At 37.4% G+C, this 23,114-nt stretch overlaps 2 protein-coding genes across 4 annotated transcripts; both read left to right on the forward strand.

Moving 5' to 3' along the window:
• Nucleotides 1-291: 291 nt before the first annotated feature.
• LOC133844436 (mitochondrial sodium/calcium exchanger protein-like) lies at nucleotides 292-3,525 on the forward strand. Its single transcript, XM_062278418.1, has 8 exons — nucleotides 292-432; nucleotides 490-710; nucleotides 1,281-1,606; nucleotides 1,661-1,735; nucleotides 1,787-2,263; nucleotides 2,320-2,459; nucleotides 2,509-2,743; nucleotides 3,201-3,525. Exons 1-8 carry the CDS (start codon nucleotides 388-390, stop codon nucleotides 3,482-3,484), a joined length of 1,803 nt encoding a protein of 600 aa, XP_062134402.1. The 5' UTR covers nucleotides 292-387; the 3' UTR covers nucleotides 3,485-3,525.
• A 1,787-nt stretch (nucleotides 3,526-5,312) lies between these two features.
• On the forward strand, nucleotides 5,313-23,028 carry LOC133840702 (fatty acid CoA ligase Acsl3). 3 transcript variants are annotated; one of them, XM_062272672.1, is made up of 10 exons: nucleotides 5,313-5,494; nucleotides 14,274-14,550; nucleotides 17,674-17,809; nucleotides 19,195-19,633; nucleotides 19,699-19,905; nucleotides 19,965-20,439; nucleotides 20,499-20,671; nucleotides 20,736-20,999; nucleotides 21,057-21,332; nucleotides 21,401-23,028. In XM_062272672.1, exons 2-10 carry the CDS (start codon nucleotides 14,528-14,530, stop codon nucleotides 21,553-21,555), a joined length of 2,148 nt encoding a protein of 715 aa, XP_062128656.1. In that variant the 5' UTR covers nucleotides 5,313-5,494; nucleotides 14,274-14,527; the 3' UTR covers nucleotides 21,556-23,028. The 3 variants fall into 3 exon arrangements, with proteins under 3 accessions (XP_062128656.1, XP_062128657.1, XP_062128658.1); XM_062272673.1 differs by lacking the exon at nucleotides 5,313-5,494 and adding an exon at nucleotides 6,007-6,022; XM_062272674.1 differs by lacking the exons at nucleotides 5,313-5,494; nucleotides 14,274-14,550 and adding an exon at nucleotides 17,421-17,580.
• Nucleotides 23,029-23,114: the final 86 nt, after the last annotated feature.

The raw sequence follows: 23,114 nt of genomic DNA on the forward strand, positions 1-23,114 counted from the left end.
TTGTTTCAAAATTTCGACAAAAAATCGACAAATTGAAAGCTAGAGTTAGTTGCGATCAGGTAAAACTTGTAGAAGTTATTTACGAAATACTTTTGCAATGGCAAAAACGTTTATTTACTACGTGTCTTAGTTGCCTTGGTTGACAATTTAATATTTTTACGTTCTATGGTACATTTTGAATGTAGTACTATATCAATATACCAAATATACTCTATATTTTCAGTACCTCAGTGGCCTAAAACACTAGTCAAATATTGAAGAAAAAAGAAGATTGTATTTACTATGTTTTCGAATTTGAAAATCCAATCTGAGGCTGTGATTTTTCAGTAATCGATATTTTTTTAATTTACACATTTTTAGAAATTTTGTTAAATGTAAGCTGTAACTATGGCCACGTCTTTAGATGAGGAATTCAAATACTTTTTGAGTAACGTACGTAGAAATCAATTGCTCAAGTTGCATGCCTCTAAGAAAAGCTTCTTTCCACAGATGAGTTGCCTGGCTGTGTTGCGTTTGCCCTACAATGAACGCTGCATGATGATCAAAAAAGTGAAAAACTGTCGCGATATTCTGGGTTACTTCAACTACTTTGAGATGATGTACTGCTTTTTCAATGTGCACGATAAGTTCATTGAGATCTGTGTGATGTTGCTTTTTCTGATAATTGCCTACTACTATCTGCTGCTCATGTCCATTGTGGTGGATGTTTCGTAAGTCTTGGAATGGTTTCTCTTTTTATATCCGCTACTAAGAGGGTAGAAAAATATTAGAGATTTGTGCTCTCAGAAAATGTATGAAAAAGGCAGGAGTCTATTACGACTCCATTAAGTACATATATATATTCTTGTTCAGCGACAACATTTGAGACGTTACATTTGAGACGTTATATGTAGCTATGTCCGTCTGCCTTTTGGTCCGCTGTAGGTTATGATCTCAGAGATGATCTCAATATTAACTTATAATATTTGTGACTCTTAAAAATGTAGCGTCAATTAGATACAATTTGTAAAAGCTATTTAAGAAACTATTTTATTTTGGATACTGTAGTCGGATCTTCGTTGTTTTGGTTAATAATATCTATTATATTTTGAACTATCATTATATGGTATATTTTGAATGTAATAGCATATCGATACACCAAATATAGCCTTCACTACATTATTTTGGTGTATTTAAAAAAATACCAAAAGATTTTGCTTTTATTAACACTGGGTAGCAAGTATTTTACAGTCGGCTACACTCGACTGTAGCTCTTTTATTTGTTTTTATGCTGCCCTTAGTTTCATGCCCGTGCTGAAGATTCTGTCGGTCAAGATGCATTTGAGCGAATTTGTGGCTGGTGCCACGCTCTTTGCCTTTGGCGCCTCGTGTCCGGACTTTGTGGCCAATCTGCTGCCCATTCGAGAGGACTCTGCTATAATTGCCGTCACCTTTGGCGACTCGGTGGTCAACGTTTTGCTCTGCGGTGGCCTCATCTGCTATATGAAACCCTTTAAGATGGATTGGTTTGTTGTGGTGCGAGAATTGTTGTTCCTCTGGCTGGCTGTGGAACTGCTGCGTTATCTGATGTTCTACAATCAATGCATGAGCTACACCGACAGCTCAAGTAAAAAAGATTTTAGTTATTTAATCAGTCTATATTCTCGAACTAATTTTACAGTTTTGCTCTCCGTTTACTTGCTTTATTTGATCGTCATTGTAATCGACCTCAAGCTGCTGCGCTGGACTATAAAAAGTGAGTTGACTCCCTTAAGGATGAAAACGTTCTAAAGCGATTTTCTGGCAGAGCTGCAGCGGGAAATTCTTGAGCTCAAGCGACAGTCAGCTTCAGTGGAGCGCGAGAACCAGTTGGCGATAAGGATAACTGCCTTGAGGGAACTGATGCGTCATCAGCATATGCAAATACGCAGCAGTTCCTTGCGTACAAGCCGACGACGAACATTGGAGAACTCTTTGCCACAACTCAAAAAGGAGGGCTTGGATTACGAAGCCAATCGATCCATGTTGCATAACAAGAACAATCCAAAGAATCGCCTGCTGTGGACAGACTTCTTGGAGACCCTGAATCCTATCGATGCCACAGAATGGAGATTAGCTGGATGCTGTCAACGCTTCTGCATCCTGATTCAGTGTCCTATGCGACTTCTGGTCACCATCTTCGTTCCCGTGGTGGATTATGAGCTCTATAAGCATGGGTGGAGCAAGTTGCTCAACTGTACGCAGATCGTGACGAATCCTTTCTTTCTTATCACCGCCGTACATTGTAGGTTGAACAATTAATCTCATGCATCAATCTTGTCAAGCGCTCTTTCTTTACAGCAAAGTGTAACAATTCGTACACCTCTTGGATCGCAGACTTCAACATCAACTACTCCAAGTGGTCTTTGTGCCTCACCGTTCCCCTGGCCATCGCCACTTTTTGCCACGCCCGCACCGATGTACCGCCTCATTATCATTTTGTAAGCTTCGCTCGTGAATCGGAAACATTATTAAATATTATAATTTCAGCTTTTCATTGTGCTAAGTGCGAGCAGTTCCTTAGTCATCATTGTGATCTGCAGCAGTGAGATTGAGGTGCTCATTGCCATTGTGGGCATCGTGTGTCACCTGAGCGAACACTTCTTGAACATCACATTCGGATCGATGGGCAGTGCTGTTATCAATCTGATGGCTTCTTATGCCATGACCGTCCAGGGATATGAGAAATTGGCTTTCACAGGAGTCTTTGCTGGACCTTTTTTTAGTAAGTTGCATATTGGTAATATCCTTTACTCTCGTGAAACTATTTTAGTGATTAACTGATGACATATTTGTAAAAAAATGTATATTGATTGATTGATTGATCAATCAACATTTTTAATTAATATACTTTTAGTAGAACACCATTAATCTTTTTAAAATAATTTAAAATAACCGACTAGCAATCAAAGTTGATTGATCAATCAAAATTTTGTTTTAAGATACTTAAGAATTTAATTTATTTTATGATAATAGTACAAGAACTAGTCTTTGTTCTTTAAAATATGTTATAAATGAAAACAAATTGACGGGAACACATTTCGTTGATTGATCAATCAAAATTTAAGTTTTTATGAAGTAAATCACGCTTTTTGAAACAATCTTACAACGAAATCCTTATGAACTTAACTGTTTTGATTGACCAATCAGAATTGTAACGTCTTTTATTTCTTAAATTCCAGATACTGTTGTAAGCATGGGTGTCGCCTTCATGTACAATGAAAAAACTCATAAGGTGGGATCAGCAATATGGTTGAATGGCGAGCATGGTGACAACTGCTATATATTTATATTCATTACAATAGTTACCACATTATGGTGGTTGTCGTTGTTTAATTTTACCCCTCGACGGTCAGCAGCTGTATTTTCTTGGACTATTCTTGCTCTTTTCATACTTTATGCCGTTGCTGTCGAGTGGGATATAGTACACGAAATAACGAATGATGAAAGGTTTGAGCCCAGATAACTATTGCAGTGTACTAATAAATGTTGTTTTTTAATATTATATATATTATCATTATAATCATATGTAGATCTTCTAATGCATGACAAACAAGTAAGAAAGTTACAGTCGAGTGTGCTCGACTGTGAGATACCCACTACCCATTTTAATAGGTGCAAAATATTGCGGTATTATTTCAAAATATACCGAAAATACTAAATACTAAAATACTAAAAATATACCAAATGGTATGTTTGGTATATCGATACAACACACCATTCAAAATATACCATAGACGGCGCAATGTACCAGATTGTCAGCCAAAGCAACTAAGACCCTAGTAAGTAGGCGTTTTTGCCCATACAAAAGTATTTCTTTAACAACTTCCACAATTTTTATCTGCTTGCAACCAAATTTTCAGGAATGATAACTACTATAGCAATTATAGTATATACCAAAATTCGCAACTCCAGCTTTAAATTTACGCTTGTTATTCGATTTTTTTGATTTCCGGGGCGGAAGTGGGCGTGGCAAAAATTTGAAACAAACTTGATCTGCGTGCAAACATAACAAATGCTGTCGAAAAAATTATAGCTCTATCTCTTATAGTCTCTGAGATCTAGGTGTTCATACGGACAGACGGACAGACGGACAGACACACAGACACACAGACGGACAGACGGACAGACGGACATGGCTATATCGTCTCGGCTGTTGACGCTGATCAAGAATATATATACTTTATAGGGTCGGAGATGCCTCCTTCTACCTGTTACATACATTTCCTGCCGGCACAAAGTTATAATACCCTTCTACCCTATGGGTAGCGGGTATAAAAATAATCTGGCAGTTACTTTTAAAATGACACTATTTTTTGCGTTGTGAGCCATGTTGGTTATGGAAAGGTATGTGTCTTAGCTGACTAAAAATGTACATTTATGTGCCATATACTTTCGTTCAGTAAGCTAAGAGTTCGGCCAGTCGGTTCATTTCTGAGCTAAATATTTTCGTTCAGAAAGTTAGGGATTCGGTATGACGGTACATTTCTAAGCTTTGCGTTCAGTAGATTAGGAGTTCGCTAAGTCGGTATATTTCTAGGCTATTTCGTTCAGTTAGGAGTTCGTTAAGGCGGTAAATTTGTCAAAGATAAACTCTGGCAACGCTAAAAACATGCGATTACAGAGCGTCATGTGAAGTGATGATGGATAAGCAATGGTGACGCATCAATGCAATTTGCTTGGCTATTGGTATTTATTTATTGGTATTAAAATACTGAAATTGCCTAAAGTTCTATGATTGCTCGCCTTTATATTTTTTCGATAATTGTTATTTGTAATGTAAATTAAATAAATGTAAAGAGCTTATTTAAGAGGTATTGTAGAGAATCTTTTATGTTGTACCTTAGAAAAAGCAGATGTTTAAAATTAACCGCCTTAAATATACCATATGAAGTGTGGCCATTCTAGAGTGATTTTTTTCTTGTTTGCTGGACTGAAAAGAGTGTATTTCTGAAGCAATTTGCGGTCACACTTAACACAAACATCAACAAGAAATTAAAAAAATTTTAAGTACGCCGCGTGTGTAAAAAGAACTTATTTAGAACCGTTGCAGCATCTAAGCTCTGCAATAAAAGCCGTGCATTTTCCAATAAGGATCTTTTGCTTATTGACTTTGGACCAACTGTATTTGCATGCGGTGCAGAGAAAACTACGTAATAAAACGAATTTTACCGCAAGAAGAACGAGGAGAGAGCAGCGTTGTTGAGAGTACTTGTTTTGCCTGTGTGTGTGAGTGAGTGGTCGGTGAAAAATAATCGTGGCAAAACCGACAGCGACATTTTATACACGTATCAGAAACAAACTCAACGTGTTTTGAGAACGTTCGTAGCGCTGAACGCGTCCGGGAAACAATAAAGAAAAAAATACATACATATTAAATATTTGATATTCATATATATGCGGGCGCGAAATTAAAACGCATACTAAAATCATATTTAAAACGCAATTGAAAGCGAAACGTTAACGTCGTTTTTGTGTAAGTAAGAAATTGGTTGCGTTGCCCCGGCTTTAAATTTTTGTGACTCCGTTACTGTCTCAGTGTGTGTGTGAATGCGTGTATTTGTGTGAAGGTATGCATGTGCGAGTGGGTCATCAAATTGGCAAGCAAAAGCGCAACTACGAAAAAAATAAAAGTATATGCAAAAAAAGGTGTGTAATTCGGTGAAAGTTTCAAATCAAGCGTTGGCACTGCGTAAAATCAAATATACTAAATAAAAGCACTTATCGAGTAAATTGGGATAAAACGCGTAACAAACAACGTGCTTATAACGACGCCACACTTAATTCCTCACTGTGCGTGCGTGTTTTGTTCTCGTATTAATATGTTTTATATGCCAAAAAGCAAACCCAGAATAAAAAGTCGTATTATATTTCATATTCATATGTTTTTAATGTTTATTACATGTGTTCGCCGCGCTCCTCTCCCCGCTCTGCAATTGACAACTGAAAATCTATCATCGCGAAAATGCTGCAAAAAATCGTTTGCATTTCACCAATAAAGCAGGTAAGAAGAGCTTTAAATTTCAATTACGTTGTGTTTGCATGACGTACTTCCTTTTCTTCTTGCCATCGTCTGCTCAGCTGACACTCTCACACACACGCACACTCATACACTTTCATGCACAACGCACACATATAGAGAGACACTTGTGCATTCTCTCTGGCTCTCTAGCGTTTGCCGGTGCGGCGGGCAAATGGCTCAAATGTCACGCCACCTTATCAATGACCATGTCGGCAATATAAAATGCAGCACCACACTTTGTTCACTTGGCATTAACAAACTTTATTTTCTAGATTTCCTAAAGTTTGATAAACAATTCATGCGGTTGACCTAGTTTCTATTTTAGACGAAAGTTTTTACTTTTGTGCATTATGCAATTGTTGTTGTCATTGGCAACCAATTTATGTTTATTTATTTCTGTATCGATTTTTTGTTTCATTTGATTTTGAATTGCAAATTGAAAACTTGCAACTTTTCGGCAAGAGTGTAAAAGAGAGAGAGGGCGAGAGGTGGTAACGACCTTCAATACCAGCTGCCAGCTTCATCGTGAGAGCAATAAAGAGAATGTCATCAACTTTAAATGACGTGTTTCTCTTTTCTGAGCATCGTTATTTTCAATTAAAAAGGATTCTGATTAGATAAAAAGTCTAAAAGCATTTTTGATAATACGCTGTAAAACAGACACACACTCTTCTACCCACACACTCATACATTCAGTCTGATTTGCCTTGAAGTACTTCCTCTCATGTGGTTACACTCTCTTTCGCTCGCTCTCTGACTGTCTGGCACACTTCCCCTGACAGCCGTTGACTGCACGTGTACTTTCTTGTAAATATACACACGCACACATGTAAATATTTTGTGCACATACTCTCTCTGGCTCTCTCTCGGTCAAGCTGACTCAGTTCAGCTGCCTCTCCTGCTTCCCCACTCATTGCTGCGCTGTGTTCAGTTTATTATACCAACAGAAAATCATGCGAGTTTCTGCTGTGTGCTGTTTTGCCTTTTTGTTCCAAGGGATTTTGGTGGGGGCGTAATTCTGCTTCGGGGTCATTTATGCGTGTGCGAGTGTGCATTTGTGTGTGTTTATGTGATGTGATGTGTCATATGTTTCTGTTCTTGTTGTGTCTGCGACGGCGCTCACTGACCAGCTGAGCTCGAGACCAACGCTCGATGGCCCTCATTGAAATGTTGTTGCATTTCAAATGAGGAGGCGCGGTACGATGAATTTTCTGGGGTGCGGTTTTGTTTATGGCCCGGTGGCATGTGTTGTAGTTGTTTATCATTATTGGTAGTAGGCACGTTCAGTGTTGTGGAAAAACTAGAATATAAAGCATTGAATCGATTAGGTAATTACAGTTTTAATTGTGAAACTGATTAAAATATAAAGTTAATAGTGCAAATAATACAGAGTATCTTTCAGTTGTTTTGACTCTTGCAATTATTATTAACATACATACATACATATCTACAAAAATACATTATTAATATGCACACTTATGTGAAGGTTTTATTTTATTTTTATTTTTTTTGCCGGTCACAGCTTTCATTCATGGCCAAACCCCTGAGCGAAGTAAACAACATGCTCTTTGACCTTTTTAGCTTCCTTCCGCACCACCCAAAAAGAGTGTGAAAAGCGCGCACATCGAGTTCGCCTTGCCATCTCCACTTTGACTTCGCCTTCGCCTTTACCCTGCGCTACTCGCTCTTTCTCTTTCTGGCTCTCTCTTGTACAGTTGACGTTGCATTCGTTGGCCATGCTGCGCGTATTCGCCGCAGTTTCTTTTCTCTTCGCCGCAAATGTGTTTCTTGTTGTTGCTGCGCAACATTTCCCCTTAAACTCGTATGATTTTCAGCTGGTATAACCAAATGCCACAACGAAGAAGAAGGAAAAACGTGTTGCCGCGATTCAACCCTCAGCCGCATTTTCCCTGCACCCATTTCCCAGTCACTTTTCGTCTGGCGCTTTTCTTTTTCTGCTGCCTCCTTTGTTGTTGTTTCTCTTGCTGTTGCTGTTGCTTCAACGAGACCCATCGAAAATAGTCACGCGATTTCTATGTGCATCTGCATATGTGTATACAACACACACCATTTCATATGCACAGCTATAAGTAGATAAGTACTTTTGTGTGAGTGTCGTTAAAGTTTTGTGACTTATTGTGGATGTCTGCTAGTGAGATTACATTTACTAAAGGGCGCCTGATAACTCTTAATGGCCTACAGAAAATGCACATTGCTAACAGTTTCTAAATAAATAAACACTCTCTTTTAAAGCATTTAAATAGTATTCCTTTCGTAACGGACAAACGCATGTGCGTCGTTTAGAGTGTCGGCTGTGAGCTTTTTCCATAGATGGCGCTTTGACGTCTAATTAGAATGTTTCCAACTAATGCCTTACGTCGTGTGTTAAGATTACGTAAATACATACGAATGTAAGTTTACAAAAGAGTAAAAGCATAGCGCTTGACTAAGTTCTATATTTTGGCATGCGGCACTGGTAGTAAACATGTTTTCCCTTAATTTTTTTTCAATGCTTCGCACACTGATAAACAATCAAGCTCACCTACACACGTAGAGAGAGACATAAACATTGTTTGCCTTAGTCACGAACTTAGTGTCTGTTGAAAAGATTTTCTAACCGGTTTTGCCATCCAACTTATCCGCATTGTGTGGTAGTTGTTATGAGCATTAAAGCTCCATGATCATGATCATTGCCAATACTGACTGCTCTAACTAGTACATTGTGGAAAATTTTCACTTCACTTGCTTGGTTGGTTCGTTGGTTGGCATGGCACGTGCTTCGTTAGGGGAGTGAGCGGCGACCATGCAATGGTCACTCTAAAGATAACTACACGCATGCTTGTCTAGGTCATTTGTGTGAGCAACGGCGACGTCAGCAGCGCTTGTCACTTGGCGCTTGCCTCTTGACGTCGCTTTACTTTCACACACTCACACACACAAACGCAAACACAATCGGTCATCGGCAAACGCGAAATGAGCGAGTGCAAATGAGCGAACAAAACTGTCTTCTTATGCAGCTTTGTACGAGTATCCATCAGTGTTCGAAGTGTGCTTGTGTGTGTGTGAGTTTACTCTCACACTCGATCTCTCCCGCTCTCTCTGTCGCTTGTGAGTAAGACCTGCACTTGCCAATAATCAAATTTATTTAAATTCACCCACACAATCTTCGGTTTGTTTGTTTCGCATGTTTGTTACTCTTTCTCTTTTCGTTCAATGAAATACTCAACGCGTCGTGCAAATTGCTGTCGTTTTTTCAAATTTACGTATTATTGCCGTTGGTGTTGTTGTTTTTCTTGTTTTACTTTTTTCAATCTTACCGCGTATTTTTCTCATTTTATGTGCGCGCTGCTCACATAAACACAGAGAACAACAAACAAAAAAAAAACTCACTACAGCAAATTATTTTTATTTTGGACTTTGACACAGTCATACGATGATTTTGTTACCCCATTTACGAGAGAGACGTACAAAGAAAGAGAGAGACAGAGCGAAGTCAACGACAGGGACAAAGAACAAATGCGATTGTTTTGTCTTAGGTCATATGGAAATGAATTATATTTCAAAGTAACTTAATTGCATGCATAAGCGTGAGTCTACAAATGTATTAAAAGAACAAATTGTATGCTAGAATGAATATTTATGCATTACTCCAGCTGGCAATGTCAAGGTGACTCGCCAGTCATCGATATATGCACTGGTGTCAGTTATTAATATATGCATGCAAATGCTGATACTCGTATAACAAGCACCGTTACACGACCAGTTCAGTTCAGGCTTAGCACCTTGGTCGATTGTTTCTAGATGGCCTCCCGACTGCCAAAGTTCAAGTAACAGTTGCCCACTTAACGTAATTGAGTTTGTTGCCTCAACAAGTCCATCGACTCGTGTCGATTGTCGTTAAAAAATATATATTTGAGCAATCCCAAAAACAAATATTGCTATATTAAATAGCTAGAAATAACCTATTCTGAGAGCTAAATTTATCATGTTGATTAAAGATGACTTCTACGATTATTCAAATAATATTAAAGAATTAATAGGTAAAATGACTGGAATATATTAAAAAGCATTTGTATAATCTATTGAAAAAAAGTTATCTTATTAACTTTGAATATAATTATAAAATAAATTTATTTCCTTTTTATGTAAATTTTTTTTTCCTATAAATCTATTCTTTATCTAATATGTAGTAAAGTTTATTTAAAAATGTATTTAGAAGTTATGGGAGCTATGACTAGAAATTGTTTATAGCATTTGTTTTATTTCATTATATAAAGTACTTTAGTTTTATTATTCATCAGAAGCTTTATTTTGTAATTGAAAATTCTTTAATTATTAAGAAATATTTGTTTCGGAAATCCTCAAAAAAAAGGTGCTTTGTCTATGCACTTTTTAAATTTAATTGAAAGAATTAATTATTAATTATTAAAATTCAATTATAAAAGTGAGTTTTAGCATTCGTAGATTCCCTTACATAATAATAATGAGAACATACTTTATTTTAGTAAATCAGAATTTTACTTTAATCTTTTTCTTTCTCTCTCCTCGCTTTTACTTTAATTCCATTGCAATCTGCTGCTCATTAAGTCGAGGCTTATAAGCGGATTATCTTATCAGCAAATGATTTCCTGTGATTCCTTTCACCTAAGCTGCAGATCTTGTCTTTATTTCGTCACTGTTATCTTCGCAATGTTCTTTCATACATGTGTACACTGAATAATGTATGTTTGTCTTCGGCGTGGAATAGTTCGCACAATAATGAAACTAAATATTTATCGATCTACGATTTCAAGCTCAATTACTCCGGGGACTTTGTACCGCACTTGGACTTTGTTTGAGCCGCACAACATTTAACTGCGTGACAATCGACAAAGAAGAATTCTTGAATGTTTGTCGAGACTTGATACTCGCGATTTTGGCTGATGTCAGTGAAATGAAAACGCCATTAACATGCATAAATGCGCTTTCAAGTTCGAGGTTGTCAATCCAGTATCTCACAGATACAGATACAGATACTTTTGCATTTCCAGTTAGTCAGGCGTGACGTTGCAACGACTGCACGTTTGTTGCCTCAATGATTTCCACAAGCTGTAGTTTTTTTTTGTGTTTCTGTTGTGCAATCTATGCAAAAAATAACAAAATGAAATGAACTGAAATAAAAGCACAACAAAGCTGAGACAATGAAATAAAATAAACAATAAAAACACGGTTATAACGGGGTTGCATATGCACCATGTCTATAATTAAAGGCGGGCCTCGCAATTGCCTTAATCAAAGCAATTAAAACAGTTTCACCTAAAGCATCGTTCAACATTCTCAGCGCAAAACGAGTTGTGCTAAATGAATTGAGAATATATCAAGTTTCAACCTGAACCTGAACTTTGAAATCCGACTGATGATAATACTTGAACTTTTACTTGGGTAGCATGTTTTTATATTTGTTTTTTTTTTGTTAATCGAGAGCCTAATTTCAGTTTGGCATGCGATTCGTCACGTCATGTTGCGTATACGACGCGTGTACAGATTGTACAAGGCAATCTCGGATATATATTATTCTAATTTCGGTTGATTTAATCAGATTTTATGTGCCCAGGCCGTTGTTTAAGCACAACACTTTTTCACTTGCTCGACATTTCGAGCATCCAACTACATTTCACTAAAGAGAGAGGAGAGAAAAGTGGGGTGGAAAGGTGTTGGGTACAAAGTACAGCCGGTAATCAAGCGATACGCGCCACACATTTCCTGATTGTCTTAATCCAGACACACACACTCACACACACACACACATTCTCAGCATATGTTTACACTTGATCGTCGCTCTGGCAGCCAGCTGCTTGTTCGGTGTCGTCTGTCGACGTCGACGTCGCTCTTGTTGCGGTTGTTGTTGTTTTAGTTGTTGTTGTTGCTGTTGCTGTCACTGGGAACCTTTGGTTCCTTGTGGTCCCATTCCACATTAGTTGCAGTTTAACTTTCATCAGGGTCACGATCGTCGCACATGCGGCAAAATCTCGACGCTCAAAGTTCAAGCCACACAATTACACAAGCTGAAGTGAGCGACGCGACTCGACGTCGCTGCCGCTGCCGCAGTCGCAGTCGCTGCTGTTGAGCACAATTTTCATTCATTAACCTATAATTTGGCTATTGCAAGTGAGCATGACAAATTGTGCCATTTGACTGTGGCAACAAACTTTCGCTCAGTATTTTGCTTTTCCTTCACTCGCCGATTGCAATTCACTTTTGTAAATGGAGTGATTAATACTGAGCAATGTTTCAAATCAATGATCAGTTGCTGAAATGAGAAAGGCGCACACAGTAAAGAGAGATTTCGTATTAAATTCATCACTCTCTTTCTACTTTAATTATAGAAGCCGCTTTATACATATTTATAAATTTGCAAAAATGTGTTCAATTTAGTCCTATGTAAATTGCAAAAATGTGTTTTAAATTTATTCGCATATTCTTGTTTGTTTTTAAGTGCTTTTGCACCACAAAGCAACTCGTTGTCGTTCTTTTGCTTTGTAAACAAAACACGTAGCCTTTGTTAACATTGTTGTTTTGGTTATTTGAAGTGAGAGACGGTGCAATGACCGCAGCTTATAAATAAAGTAAAGGAAAATATGAAAGTAAAAATGAAGTAAAAGAAAGTATAAATAAATAAGAATGTTAATAAAGTCAAATTGAAGTCAAAGAAAATTTGAAGTAGTTAAAAAAGAAAATTAATACTCTTCAAATGCAAAGAAAAGTTTATCCCCGCAATTACTTACTAAATGCAGATTATATTTATCAATTAAATTAGATTATATAAATCCCGAATTCGTTGTCAGTTGTTTTTTTTTTCATTGCTTTAAAGTGCTCTTCGGTGGGCATAAGCAAAACAAAAGAAAAATAGTTTCACGTTGGCTGTAATAAATTGTTATGGATTTGCACAGCTATTGATCGGCCACGACCTAGGGCAACATTGTTCCCTAGAGAAAGCAGAAAAGGGGCAAATATCACACATAGACACACACACTTATACTCTTCTGTCTTTGCGGCTTTGTCGTTGGCATTTCTCGCACATTATGCAATGCGAATTTGGCTGTCTAAATTTAAGTCTATACATATATTTATACTTGCGGTATATTTAAATGAGGCAAGCGGCTATCGCGTCCAAAGTTCGCTTTGTGTGTTGTGTTATACTTATTATCATTAGTTGGCTAAAAACCAAAAGAACAAGGCAAAGCAAAGATTTGCAGAACTTGTTTTTATTTCACCTTTCTATACCCTAGCTAGCTGTAGGGTAGAAGGGTGTAATAACTTTGTGGCTACTGAAAGTGTATGTAATAGTATATTCTATAGGAGTAGTATATTCTATAGAATAGTATATATTCTTGATCAGCGTTAATAGTCAAGACGATGTGTCTGAATGACACACATTTACAATAATAACTATAATCTACAATTCTTAGTTGTGATCATAATTTAGAAGTTACTAAACAATGTGGTATATTTTGTCTGTATCAATATATAAATATACCAAATATGGCCCTATGTATATTTTCGAACGTTTTATGTACACTAATTCAGTATATTTTAAAAATTATACCGAACAAATACACAAACTATATTATTAGGTATATTTTAGTATTTTTTATTATGTCAATTTAATAAATTTTAAGAATAATACCGCATTATTTTGCTATTATTCTTAAGGTAACGGGTATTTCACAGTCGTGTACACTCGACTGTAGCTTTTTTACTTGCGTTTCTTTCATTGGTTTCGGTTCATTTTTTTTAATGCACATTTATGTTGATGAAAGCAAAACAAAATTTTACTTATTTGTTTAGTATTAAAATAAGTTTATTTTTAGCTAAATGTTTGGAAATCTTTCAAGGCAGCTGGAAAAGTTTTACTCATTTTATACGTTTTTAATTCTTATTGAATCAGAAAAAGTTTTTTTTTTGTATTCTACATCTACTATAAATCCATTGTTAATTTTTACTCACTAAAGATACTCGAATTGAATCTTTGCTTTAGCACTTGTATCTTTCATTCTACTCTATTTATCGCATACTCTTAACACATTGTTATCTCTTCATTGTCACGATTGTCACGACATAAATACATATCTCTCTTTCTCTCTCTCTCTCATTTCATTGTAGGTAAATAAAAGAACAACACAAGAGAAGTGTAAGGAGAATGACATCATCGTTTGAGTGTTGCATCCATTTGTCTGTCTTCCCTCGATTTCAGCTAACAACGTAGACGTCGCATTACGCATACGCAGCATTGTACAGCAGTGCAACCGCCAAAACTAAAGAAGAAGACCGAAGGACATTAGAGAAACTGCTAGCTATCATTTCTCTTTATCATTCCCGCATCGCTCTCTCTCTCTCGCTCTATCTCGCTCTGTGTAATTTGGTGTCAGCGCGCAATTCCCTCCTGTGTCTCTGTGTCGCCCGCTTACCTTCTTCATCGTCCAATTGTCACACTAACAACGCGGCAAGATGTTCATCGAAGATGATGCGCAGTAAGTACATACAGTCATATATACATTCCTTCTCAATCAACTACGTATTTACCCTCCCATACCACCCCCAACTTCCCCTTTCCCCCCCCTCACATATCCATTCGTCAAGCCATGTGCTAATTATGCGTATCAACTTGTATTCGTGAGTGTGTTTTGTCGGTGCTGGAAGATCTGGTTTTGGAATTAAACACAGTAGTACTGCAATAACAAAATAATTTCAACTTGACGATTGCCCATAAATTGCCATGAGAAATGTGCTTAGTTAAAGGTTTCAATCTCAGAAGACTACCTAGAATTTTATAATATGGTAAAATGGGTAATAAAGTGGGTAATCTTTAGTATAATTAACATTTTTATATTATAAGACAGGTTATAGAATGGGTAATTTTAAGTATTAGTTAACAATCTGGTATATTTTGTATCCTATGGTATATTTTACAAGTAGTAGTATATCGATTTAGCAAATATATACTTTGGAATATATTTCAGTATTTATTTGACTTTATTCACGAGTATCTCGCAGCCGAGCATACTCGCTTTTTTTAATTCTTCGACGCCATAACTAAATCAACACACATATCTATAATTTTCACAAAATTGCACCCCTGGAGTCCGACGAAGGTTGTTTGGGTTAACGCTCGATCGCGTTCGAATTAAATTTAAAATTTCATTGATTATAGTTTACTCAGATTTTAGTTCAATTCACTGAGGGCAAAGACCGAGCTACACCCACTTTTAATAGATATCTAGCAGCCAAGTGATGATGATAAGATTGACAGTTCCTTAAGCCGAATAAAGTGATATCCTAAATTATAAACTGGGCCACACAAGGTTTATCAATTGATAGGCTAAATACGCAATATCATTCATAAAAATATGTGCGTAGAGCGATTGAAAAGTAGTCAGACGATATTAAATTTCAGACACATTTTACAACGATTAGCATACTGTGTATGGTTTATTATATATGAACTATTCTATATATTGAATATGGTTGGCGACATTATCGCTTGATGTGATATTGATGTCCATGTCTAATCAGAGAGCGTGAAATGACCAAAAATCAAATCTGCAATCAGTGCCAGACCAACGCCCACAGCGCTCTACAACGTAGTAGACAGAGAGCGAGACAGAAAGAGAATGAGGAAATTCGCTCTCTCTGTCGTACTACTCGGAACTGAACTGAGCTGGAGCTAAATGCATGCCAAGTTCAGGGACGTGACGTCGTGGTGGCTTTGCTTATCACAGCGCAACGCGCCTTATCACAAGTATTTATAGTATGTGTTTCACGATGTGTGCTACGTTGTGAGCTGTGATTGCCACAGCAACGCAAAACTTTTACTTTGCTCGCCTTGCACTGATCTCATTATAATGAAATTTAGCGATTAAGTGCATTTTTAACTTATCAAAAAACAGTCATATATACTTATGTATATGGTATATATTTCGATCTATAAAGAAAACATGACATACACCTGCTTCTGTTCAAATTTCCCAAATTGATAAGAGTATTGAAACTTTAATTATATTCTAGCTTATTAGCGGTTTTCGTTGATAACGTCTCAGACTCGAATGTGACAGTGCAAAGGTTGATAATTGACTTTCCATGCAAGCGTTGATTAGCATGTGACACACACAAACACACACACACACATTGTGCATAGAGTAGTCTGAGATACAATCACAAGCATACACAACTTTCAGATAGACTATCTGCAGGTGGACTATAAGCCAGCTGGCTTTTGGAACGCAGCTTTGATTTGTACTCGTATGATATGATATGGAAACGACCTTGGCTATTTAAATTGGGTGTTATGTAGTAATCGTAAAGTTGTTATACATCGAAATGGGATTTATTTAAAGATGGGAGAACTGTTTGATAGTCTGTAGTGAGGTATTTATTGTACTTTGTGGTAGATTAGTATTTATTTTACTTTACGGTATTTATTGTACTTTGTGGTATATTAGTATTTCGAAATACCAAATGTAACACTTAGTATACGTATTTTAATTTAAATTATATTTTAGATTCAAATGTTAAATTAAGTACAATTTATTGTACTATGTGGTATATTTTGCATATAGATTAGTATTTCCAAATACCAAATGTAATATTTAGTATATGTATTTTAATTTGAATTATGTTTTAGATTCAAATGTTAAATTAAGTACAATTTATTGTATAGTTGAATTCAGAGTGTGATAAAAATAACTATTTATTAAGGTTTATAGAAAAATAGTTTTAGCGTGAGATCATCTAACATAGACTTAGAACACAAAAGCGGAAGAACAACTATGAAAGAACTATACTCTTTCTTTAAACAAAACTGTATTGAGTCGTGCATTTGAAATCACTGGCAATCAGTAGATTTAATTGGCCAACGCTTCAAATGAAGTTATCTGCATCATAAATCAATTTATCGGTTTAAGAGCTCTGTAATGAGTCGGACGAATGATTGTAGTCTTGGTAGTTTTTTTATGACACACTTGTGACACACAAGTGCTTTGGCTGTTGCTGTTGGTTGTCGCTGATATTGACTGGCAATATGAGTAAACGATCTCGGACCAAAGGTCGCTGCGGAAGTACGCGAAAAGCAGTTGTCGAAAATTGCGAAGAAAATACCGTATGAGAAAAGCAGACTTGCGTTGTACCTGCAACCGACTTGTTCCAATTAGTAACGGAATCAAAAAGCGCAATCGGACTGTGTCTTGACTGTGTGTTGTGTTGTGTTGTTGGCTGACAATCTACACGACGTTTATACTACTGAACCACTACTGATAAGAGGCTGAAATGTTTTCTGTCAGTGTGTTATCGCTGCGTCGTCGTCGTCGCTAAGCCAGCCAAGTCAGCAGAGAGAAGCTAGCAGCGAACAGCGACAACCCTTTTCTAGTTATTGCACATGAGAGATTTGCCAACTGAAATCAGTTGGCTGTCGGTTTGCAACGGCAACAGAACCAGATTCAGAACCGAACCAGCAAATATATATAGCAAATATATATAGCACGTATTTCCCTCACTTCCCAATTCAAGTAATTGATTTTGCAAGCAATTTAAATAATACTTTGAAAACATCTGCTGTGCATATAAATTAAATATATATATTAATATTCATATATTTTCAGAATGGATAGCTTCTGGGTGCAGAGTGCACTGGGCGCCATCAGGGCAATTGCATTTGTCTATGATATTATCACGCTGCCGGTCTATTTGGTATTACAGGCGCCATGGAAACGTCGACAGGAATCGCGGCGAGTCAAGGTGAGTTTCAATTTAAAGATGGTTCATAATGATCATTAGATTGTGTTGAATTGCTTGACAATTTTTGTGGCACAGTTCAGTCGAAGTTTATCGTTGACCTTCTCACACGCAATGTCTTTAGCATCATAATATTGCAGTCTCTTTCTGACTTGCAAGTTTCTCAGTCGCATTTGTCTCTCTGCTATTCCTTATCTTTATCTATTAGAGTTTTGTATACCTTGGACCCATAAAAGTGCGTTATAATCAGTTTTTATAGTCAAGAGGCAACTACCTGTTTAAAAGTCGAGTGTACTCGACTCTGGTTGCTATCTCTGTTCGTTAGACTTGCCTATCAAAGCATGTCAATCTTAGAGACAGTCACAGTCCCTATAGGTACTAACTATATTATTATCAGTGTTGGCCTTTAATCGATGTGTATAATCAATTTTTAAATTACATTTCAATACATATAAGTTGCATTGCTCAATAAAAAATAGCTTCGATGGAAAATTGTATAGCAATATTCAGGGTCACGCCGAACTTAAGTCTAAAATCGCAGCTGCTGCACATAACATTAATAATTGATTATTTTAAACACAGTTAAAATAATTAGGTTTTTTTTTTTTGAGTGTGTGATTCATGTGCAAGTCAAAGGCGTAAAAAAGTCATTGATAAACTTTTTTTTGTTTAGCACATTCAGTTAATTTCCACACAGTTAATTACCCCCTTTTAACCGTTTGTCGTCTATCGACTTGACCATGGATATGGATCCAAAATAACGAAATCACCTGCTATAAACTAGAAAAGAAAAGAGCGACACACGCTCCGCTCTGCTATAAACGTTTATGGCAAATCAAATGCTGCACAGGTCGTAAATAACAAAAACGATATCGTTATGTGTCGCCTATATATCTGCTTGCTCTCTGTCATACACATATATAATTGGTATTCTCTTTTTGACCTTCCTCCCACCACCCACAGGCCACGCCCATAAGCAAGAAATTGCTGGTCGATGAGTCCCGCAAGTACGCGCCGGATGACATTGAGGTTTTAATTTGCATTTGTGTTGTTTTTATTTCTTTTATTAATTGGTTGTAATTTGTTTGTACTACATATTTTTTTGGTGTCTGTTTTTGGATTTCCCTCGCCCTCGCTCTCACTCCCTTGCCTACTCACTAAAAACGCACCCCACCATGACCCTTCACCTGGTGATCGAGTTCATGGGTTCGGTTTAAGTCACAGATTCTAAGCAATTGCTGGTGTAAACTTCACTTCCTCTTCCTTTGGTATTTCGCGTGGTTTTTTATGTCCCTGTTATGGGCATCCCATTCCAATCCCCATTCCCAGAAACCATTTCTTATTCCCTTAAGTTGTCTATTCTAATACATACCTTCCGTTGATTGCAGGCAAAGATCATCAAGAGCGATGACACTGAACTAACGTATCGCACCACGGAGCCGCCACGGGATGTGCACGTGAAGATGCTGCAGGAGAACATCGATACGCTGGAGAAGGTCTTCAACTATGTGGCCAAAACGCATTCGACCAAGCGTTGTTTGGGCACACGTCAGATACTGAGCGAGGAGGATGAGACGCAACCCAATGGACGTGTCTTCAAGAAGTACAACATGGGTGACTACAAGTGGAAGAACTTCATTGAGGCGGAGCGCATGGCGGCCAGCTTTGGACGTGGTCTTCGCGAGCTCGGCCAGGCGCCGCGCCAGAACATTGTCATCTTTGCCGAGACACGTGCCGAATGGATGATTGCTGCCCACGGTTGCTTCAAGCAGGCCATGCCCATTGTCACTGTCTATGCTACGCTCGGCGATGATGGCGTTGCCCACTGTAAGTACAATGGAAATATGATAATTTGAGAATATTTTATTTATTGAATTCATATTGCTTGCCAGGCATCAGCGAAACGGAAGTCACCACTGTCATCACCTCCCATGATCTGTTGCCCAAGTTTAAGACGCTGCTCGCTCAATGCCCCAATGTCAACACCATTATCTACATGGAGGATCAGCTGCACAAGACCGATACCACTGGCTTCAAGGAAGGCGTTAAGGTTCTGCCCTTCGCTCAAGTTGTTAAGATCGGAAACGAGAGCAAATTCGGTAAGTAAACTCAGTTAACGATCGAAATGAATATATCTAAATCTATGTTACATTTGCAGAGAATGTGCCCCCAGATGGTGAAGACATTGCCATCATCATGTACACTTCCGGCTCGACGGGTACACCAAAGGGCGTTCTGCTGTCGCATAAGAATTGCATCGCCACCATGAAGGGTTTCTGCGACATGGTCACCATTTATCCCGAAGATGTTTTGATCGGTTTCCTGCCACTTGCGCATGTCTTTGAGCTGGTGGCAGAGAGTGTTTGCTTGATGACAGGCGTGTCCATTGGCTATTCGACTCCTTTGACTCTGATCGATACGAGCAGCAAGATTAAGCGTGGCTGCAAGGGCGATGCATCCGTGCTGAGGCCCACATGCATGACATCCGTGCCATTGATTCTCGATCGCATCTCCAAGGGCATCAACGACAAGGTCAACTCCGGTTCAGCATTCAGAAAGGCGCTCTTCAAATTCCTTTACCAGTACAAAGTCAAGTGGATACAACGCGGCTATCAGACACCATTGATTGACAAGTACGTTAGTTGTTATTTAAACTTTTAACAGACTACTAAATATCTTTTTCTTTTGGCAGATTGGTCTTCAAGAAAGTGGCCAAGCTGATGGGCGGCAAGGTGCGCATCATTATGTCCGGCGGAGCGCCGCTTTCGTCCGACACTCACGAGCAGATCAAGACATGCTTGTGCGTGGATTTGATTCAGGGCTATGGTCTGACTGAGACCACCTCGGGCGCTACTGTAATGGACAGTAAGTGTTCTCGATATACAGAAAACTAGGAAAATATATTTAATAACATCTCTTCTCTTTGCAGGTCGTGATATGACTTATGGACGCACTGGAGGACCGTTGACCGTTTGCGATATTCGGCTGGTGAATTGGGAGGAGGGCAACTATCGTGTTACCAACAAACCCTATCCACAGGGTGAAGTGCTTATCGGTGGCGAATGCGTGTCCAAGGGCTACTATAAACTGCCTGGCAAGACTGGCGAGGACTTCTTTGAAGAGGACGGACGCCGTTGGTTCAAAACTGGCGATATTGGAGAAGTGCAAACCGATGGCGTACTTAAGATTATTGGTACGTGTAGATACAACAAAATTTTTAGATCTCTATTAACCCAACAATATTTTACAGATCGTAAGAAGGATCTGGTTAAGCTACAAGCTGGTGAATACGTTTCCCTGGGCAAAGTCGAGTCGGAACTGAAGACCTGTGGCATTATTGAGAACATTTGCGTTTATGGCGATCCAACAAAGCAATTCACTGTCGCGCTGGTCGTGCCGAATCAAAAGGGTCTCGAGGAGTTGGCCGAACGTCATGGACTAAAGAATAAATCTTTTGAAGAGCTGTGCTCATCGCCCATCATGGAGAAGGCCATACTCAAGGAAATTAGCGATCATTCGAGAAAATGTGAGTTGTGTAACATGTAAAATGCTTGTTAACGAATTGATTTTAATGTGCAAAACTCGTTTGTTTAGGCAAATTGCAAAAGCATGAGGTGCCCGCAGCTATTACGCTGTGCAAGGAGGTGTGGTCACCAGATATGGGTCTGGTTACGGCTGCATTCAAACTGAAGCGCAAGGACATCCAGGATAAATATCAGCATGACATTAATCGCATGTACGCCTCATGAAAACCAATATACTAAACGGCAGAGACAGTAGTAGAAGAAAATGCAGCAGGAACGGCATTAGCGGCAGCGAAGCTAATTATATACTAAACATATATAGCAATTGTTTTTAGTATAGCTCAGACACAAAAAGATGCGTTATTTGAAACCAAACTAGCTTAAGTACTAAAAGATCTAAAAACCAAATAGATGCAACACAACACACATAAAAAACACACACGCATGAACATAAACAGGTCATTTGTGTTTGTTATGTTTGTTTTGCAATTGTAATAAAACGTGTTAAGTTTTTAGATATGTGCAAATATGGTTTGGTTAAAATGTTTTCTAACATGCTGTTGATTATAACGATAATGCTAATGATGATGAAAATTACGATTGTGCTTATTGACTACGAATAGTTGACAAATGATTATGATGCAGACGACAAAAACACAAAAAGGATAACAATCGATGTACAGTTTTCGGTTTTTTAGTACATTTTTGAGGCATGTGAAGAATGCGTAATACAATACTTATTTTTATAAAACACGATAAACTAAGCTAACTAAGTGGTTGCCTAACAATTATGTAAATACTATACATACATACATACACAAATGCGTATATATCAATATACATACATTACATATATAGCATATACTTCTCTAAATTAAGTTTAATATAAATGGCAAATATTGAAATAATGAATTGTAGCAAACCAACAACACAACAATAATTAAAAGCTAAAAAGCGGCAAGTTCTGAATTAAAATTATAAATACAAGAAAACATGATGGAAAAATCTTTAATTCTCTGCTGGGACACAAAGAAAGCAAAATAAATCAAGAACTATAAGAAACCCTCCAAGCATAAAATAATAAAATCGCATGAAAAGCTAAGAATAATAATTATATTATTGTAAAATATATTTTAGAGCAATTTAGTTAACTTTACAAAATCAATTACAAGTCAAAATTCAAAAATGCTGCAAGTAAAAGACTTAGTACTAAAGGAATAATATACATAAATATATAAATCAGATAAGCAAAACTATCTAAGAAAATGGCCAAAATAAGAAGCCTAACAACCCCCCTTAAGATTCGATCATTTTTATAGATGTGCAAATAATTTTGATTAAACTTTAGTCATATTTTTAGTTAACGATATCTTCTAGGAATGTTTAGCAATTGACTATGAAACGTTGCGTTTCTAAATATACACACAACACAGAAAAATGACAACAAAATTGCATATGTATTTGACAAATTGTAGTAAACGAGGCAACATTTTTAAAATATCGAAATTCATTTTGTGTACTATAAACACTACTACAATATATATGTATAATGCATATTTTACAAAGTTATTCGTAATTATTGTAGAACGAGAATGAGTTGCAAGCAGTCGTATATAAATGAAATCATTGCATTATTGTACATTTTGGGTGTATAAATAATTCTGGAGATAAATTAATAAATATCTACATTTTTGAATATTTTCCCCACTTTTCTTTGTTGTTTTATTCAACTAAAATAAATGAGTTTTCTCACATGAAGACTTCGTGGCCGCAACGCTTCCACA

This window comes from Drosophila sulfurigaster, chromosome 3 (genome assembly GCF_023558435.1).
Source record: "Drosophila sulfurigaster albostrigata strain 15112-1811.04 chromosome 3, ASM2355843v2, whole genome shotgun sequence".
NCBI classification, from domain to species: Eukaryota; Metazoa; Arthropoda; class Insecta; order Diptera; family Drosophilidae; genus Drosophila; species Drosophila sulfurigaster.

Bases quoted from the DNA above. Each gene is read 5' to 3' on its own strand.
- LOC133844436 (XM_062278418.1), top strand. From the start codon at position 388: ATGGCCACGTCTTTAGATGAGGAATTCAAATACTTTTTGAGTAAC. The intron at 433-489 runs GTACGTAGAAAT...TTCTTTCCACAG, and splicing joins TCAAATACTTTTTGAGTAAC to ATGAGTTGCCTGGCTGTGTT. The intron at 1,607-1,660 runs GTAAAAAAGATT...CTAATTTTACAG, and splicing joins GAGCTACACCGACAGCTCAA to TTTTGCTCTCCGTTTACTTG.
- LOC133840702 (XM_062272672.1), top strand. From the start codon at position 14,528: ATGTTCATCGAAGATGATGCGCA. The intron at 19,634-19,698 runs GTAAGTACAATG...ATTGCTTGCCAG, and splicing joins CGATGATGGCGTTGCCCACT to GCATCAGCGAAACGGAAGTC. The intron at 21,000-21,056 runs GTACGTGTAGAT...AATATTTTACAG, and splicing joins TGGCGTACTTAAGATTATTG to ATCGTAAGAAGGATCTGGTT.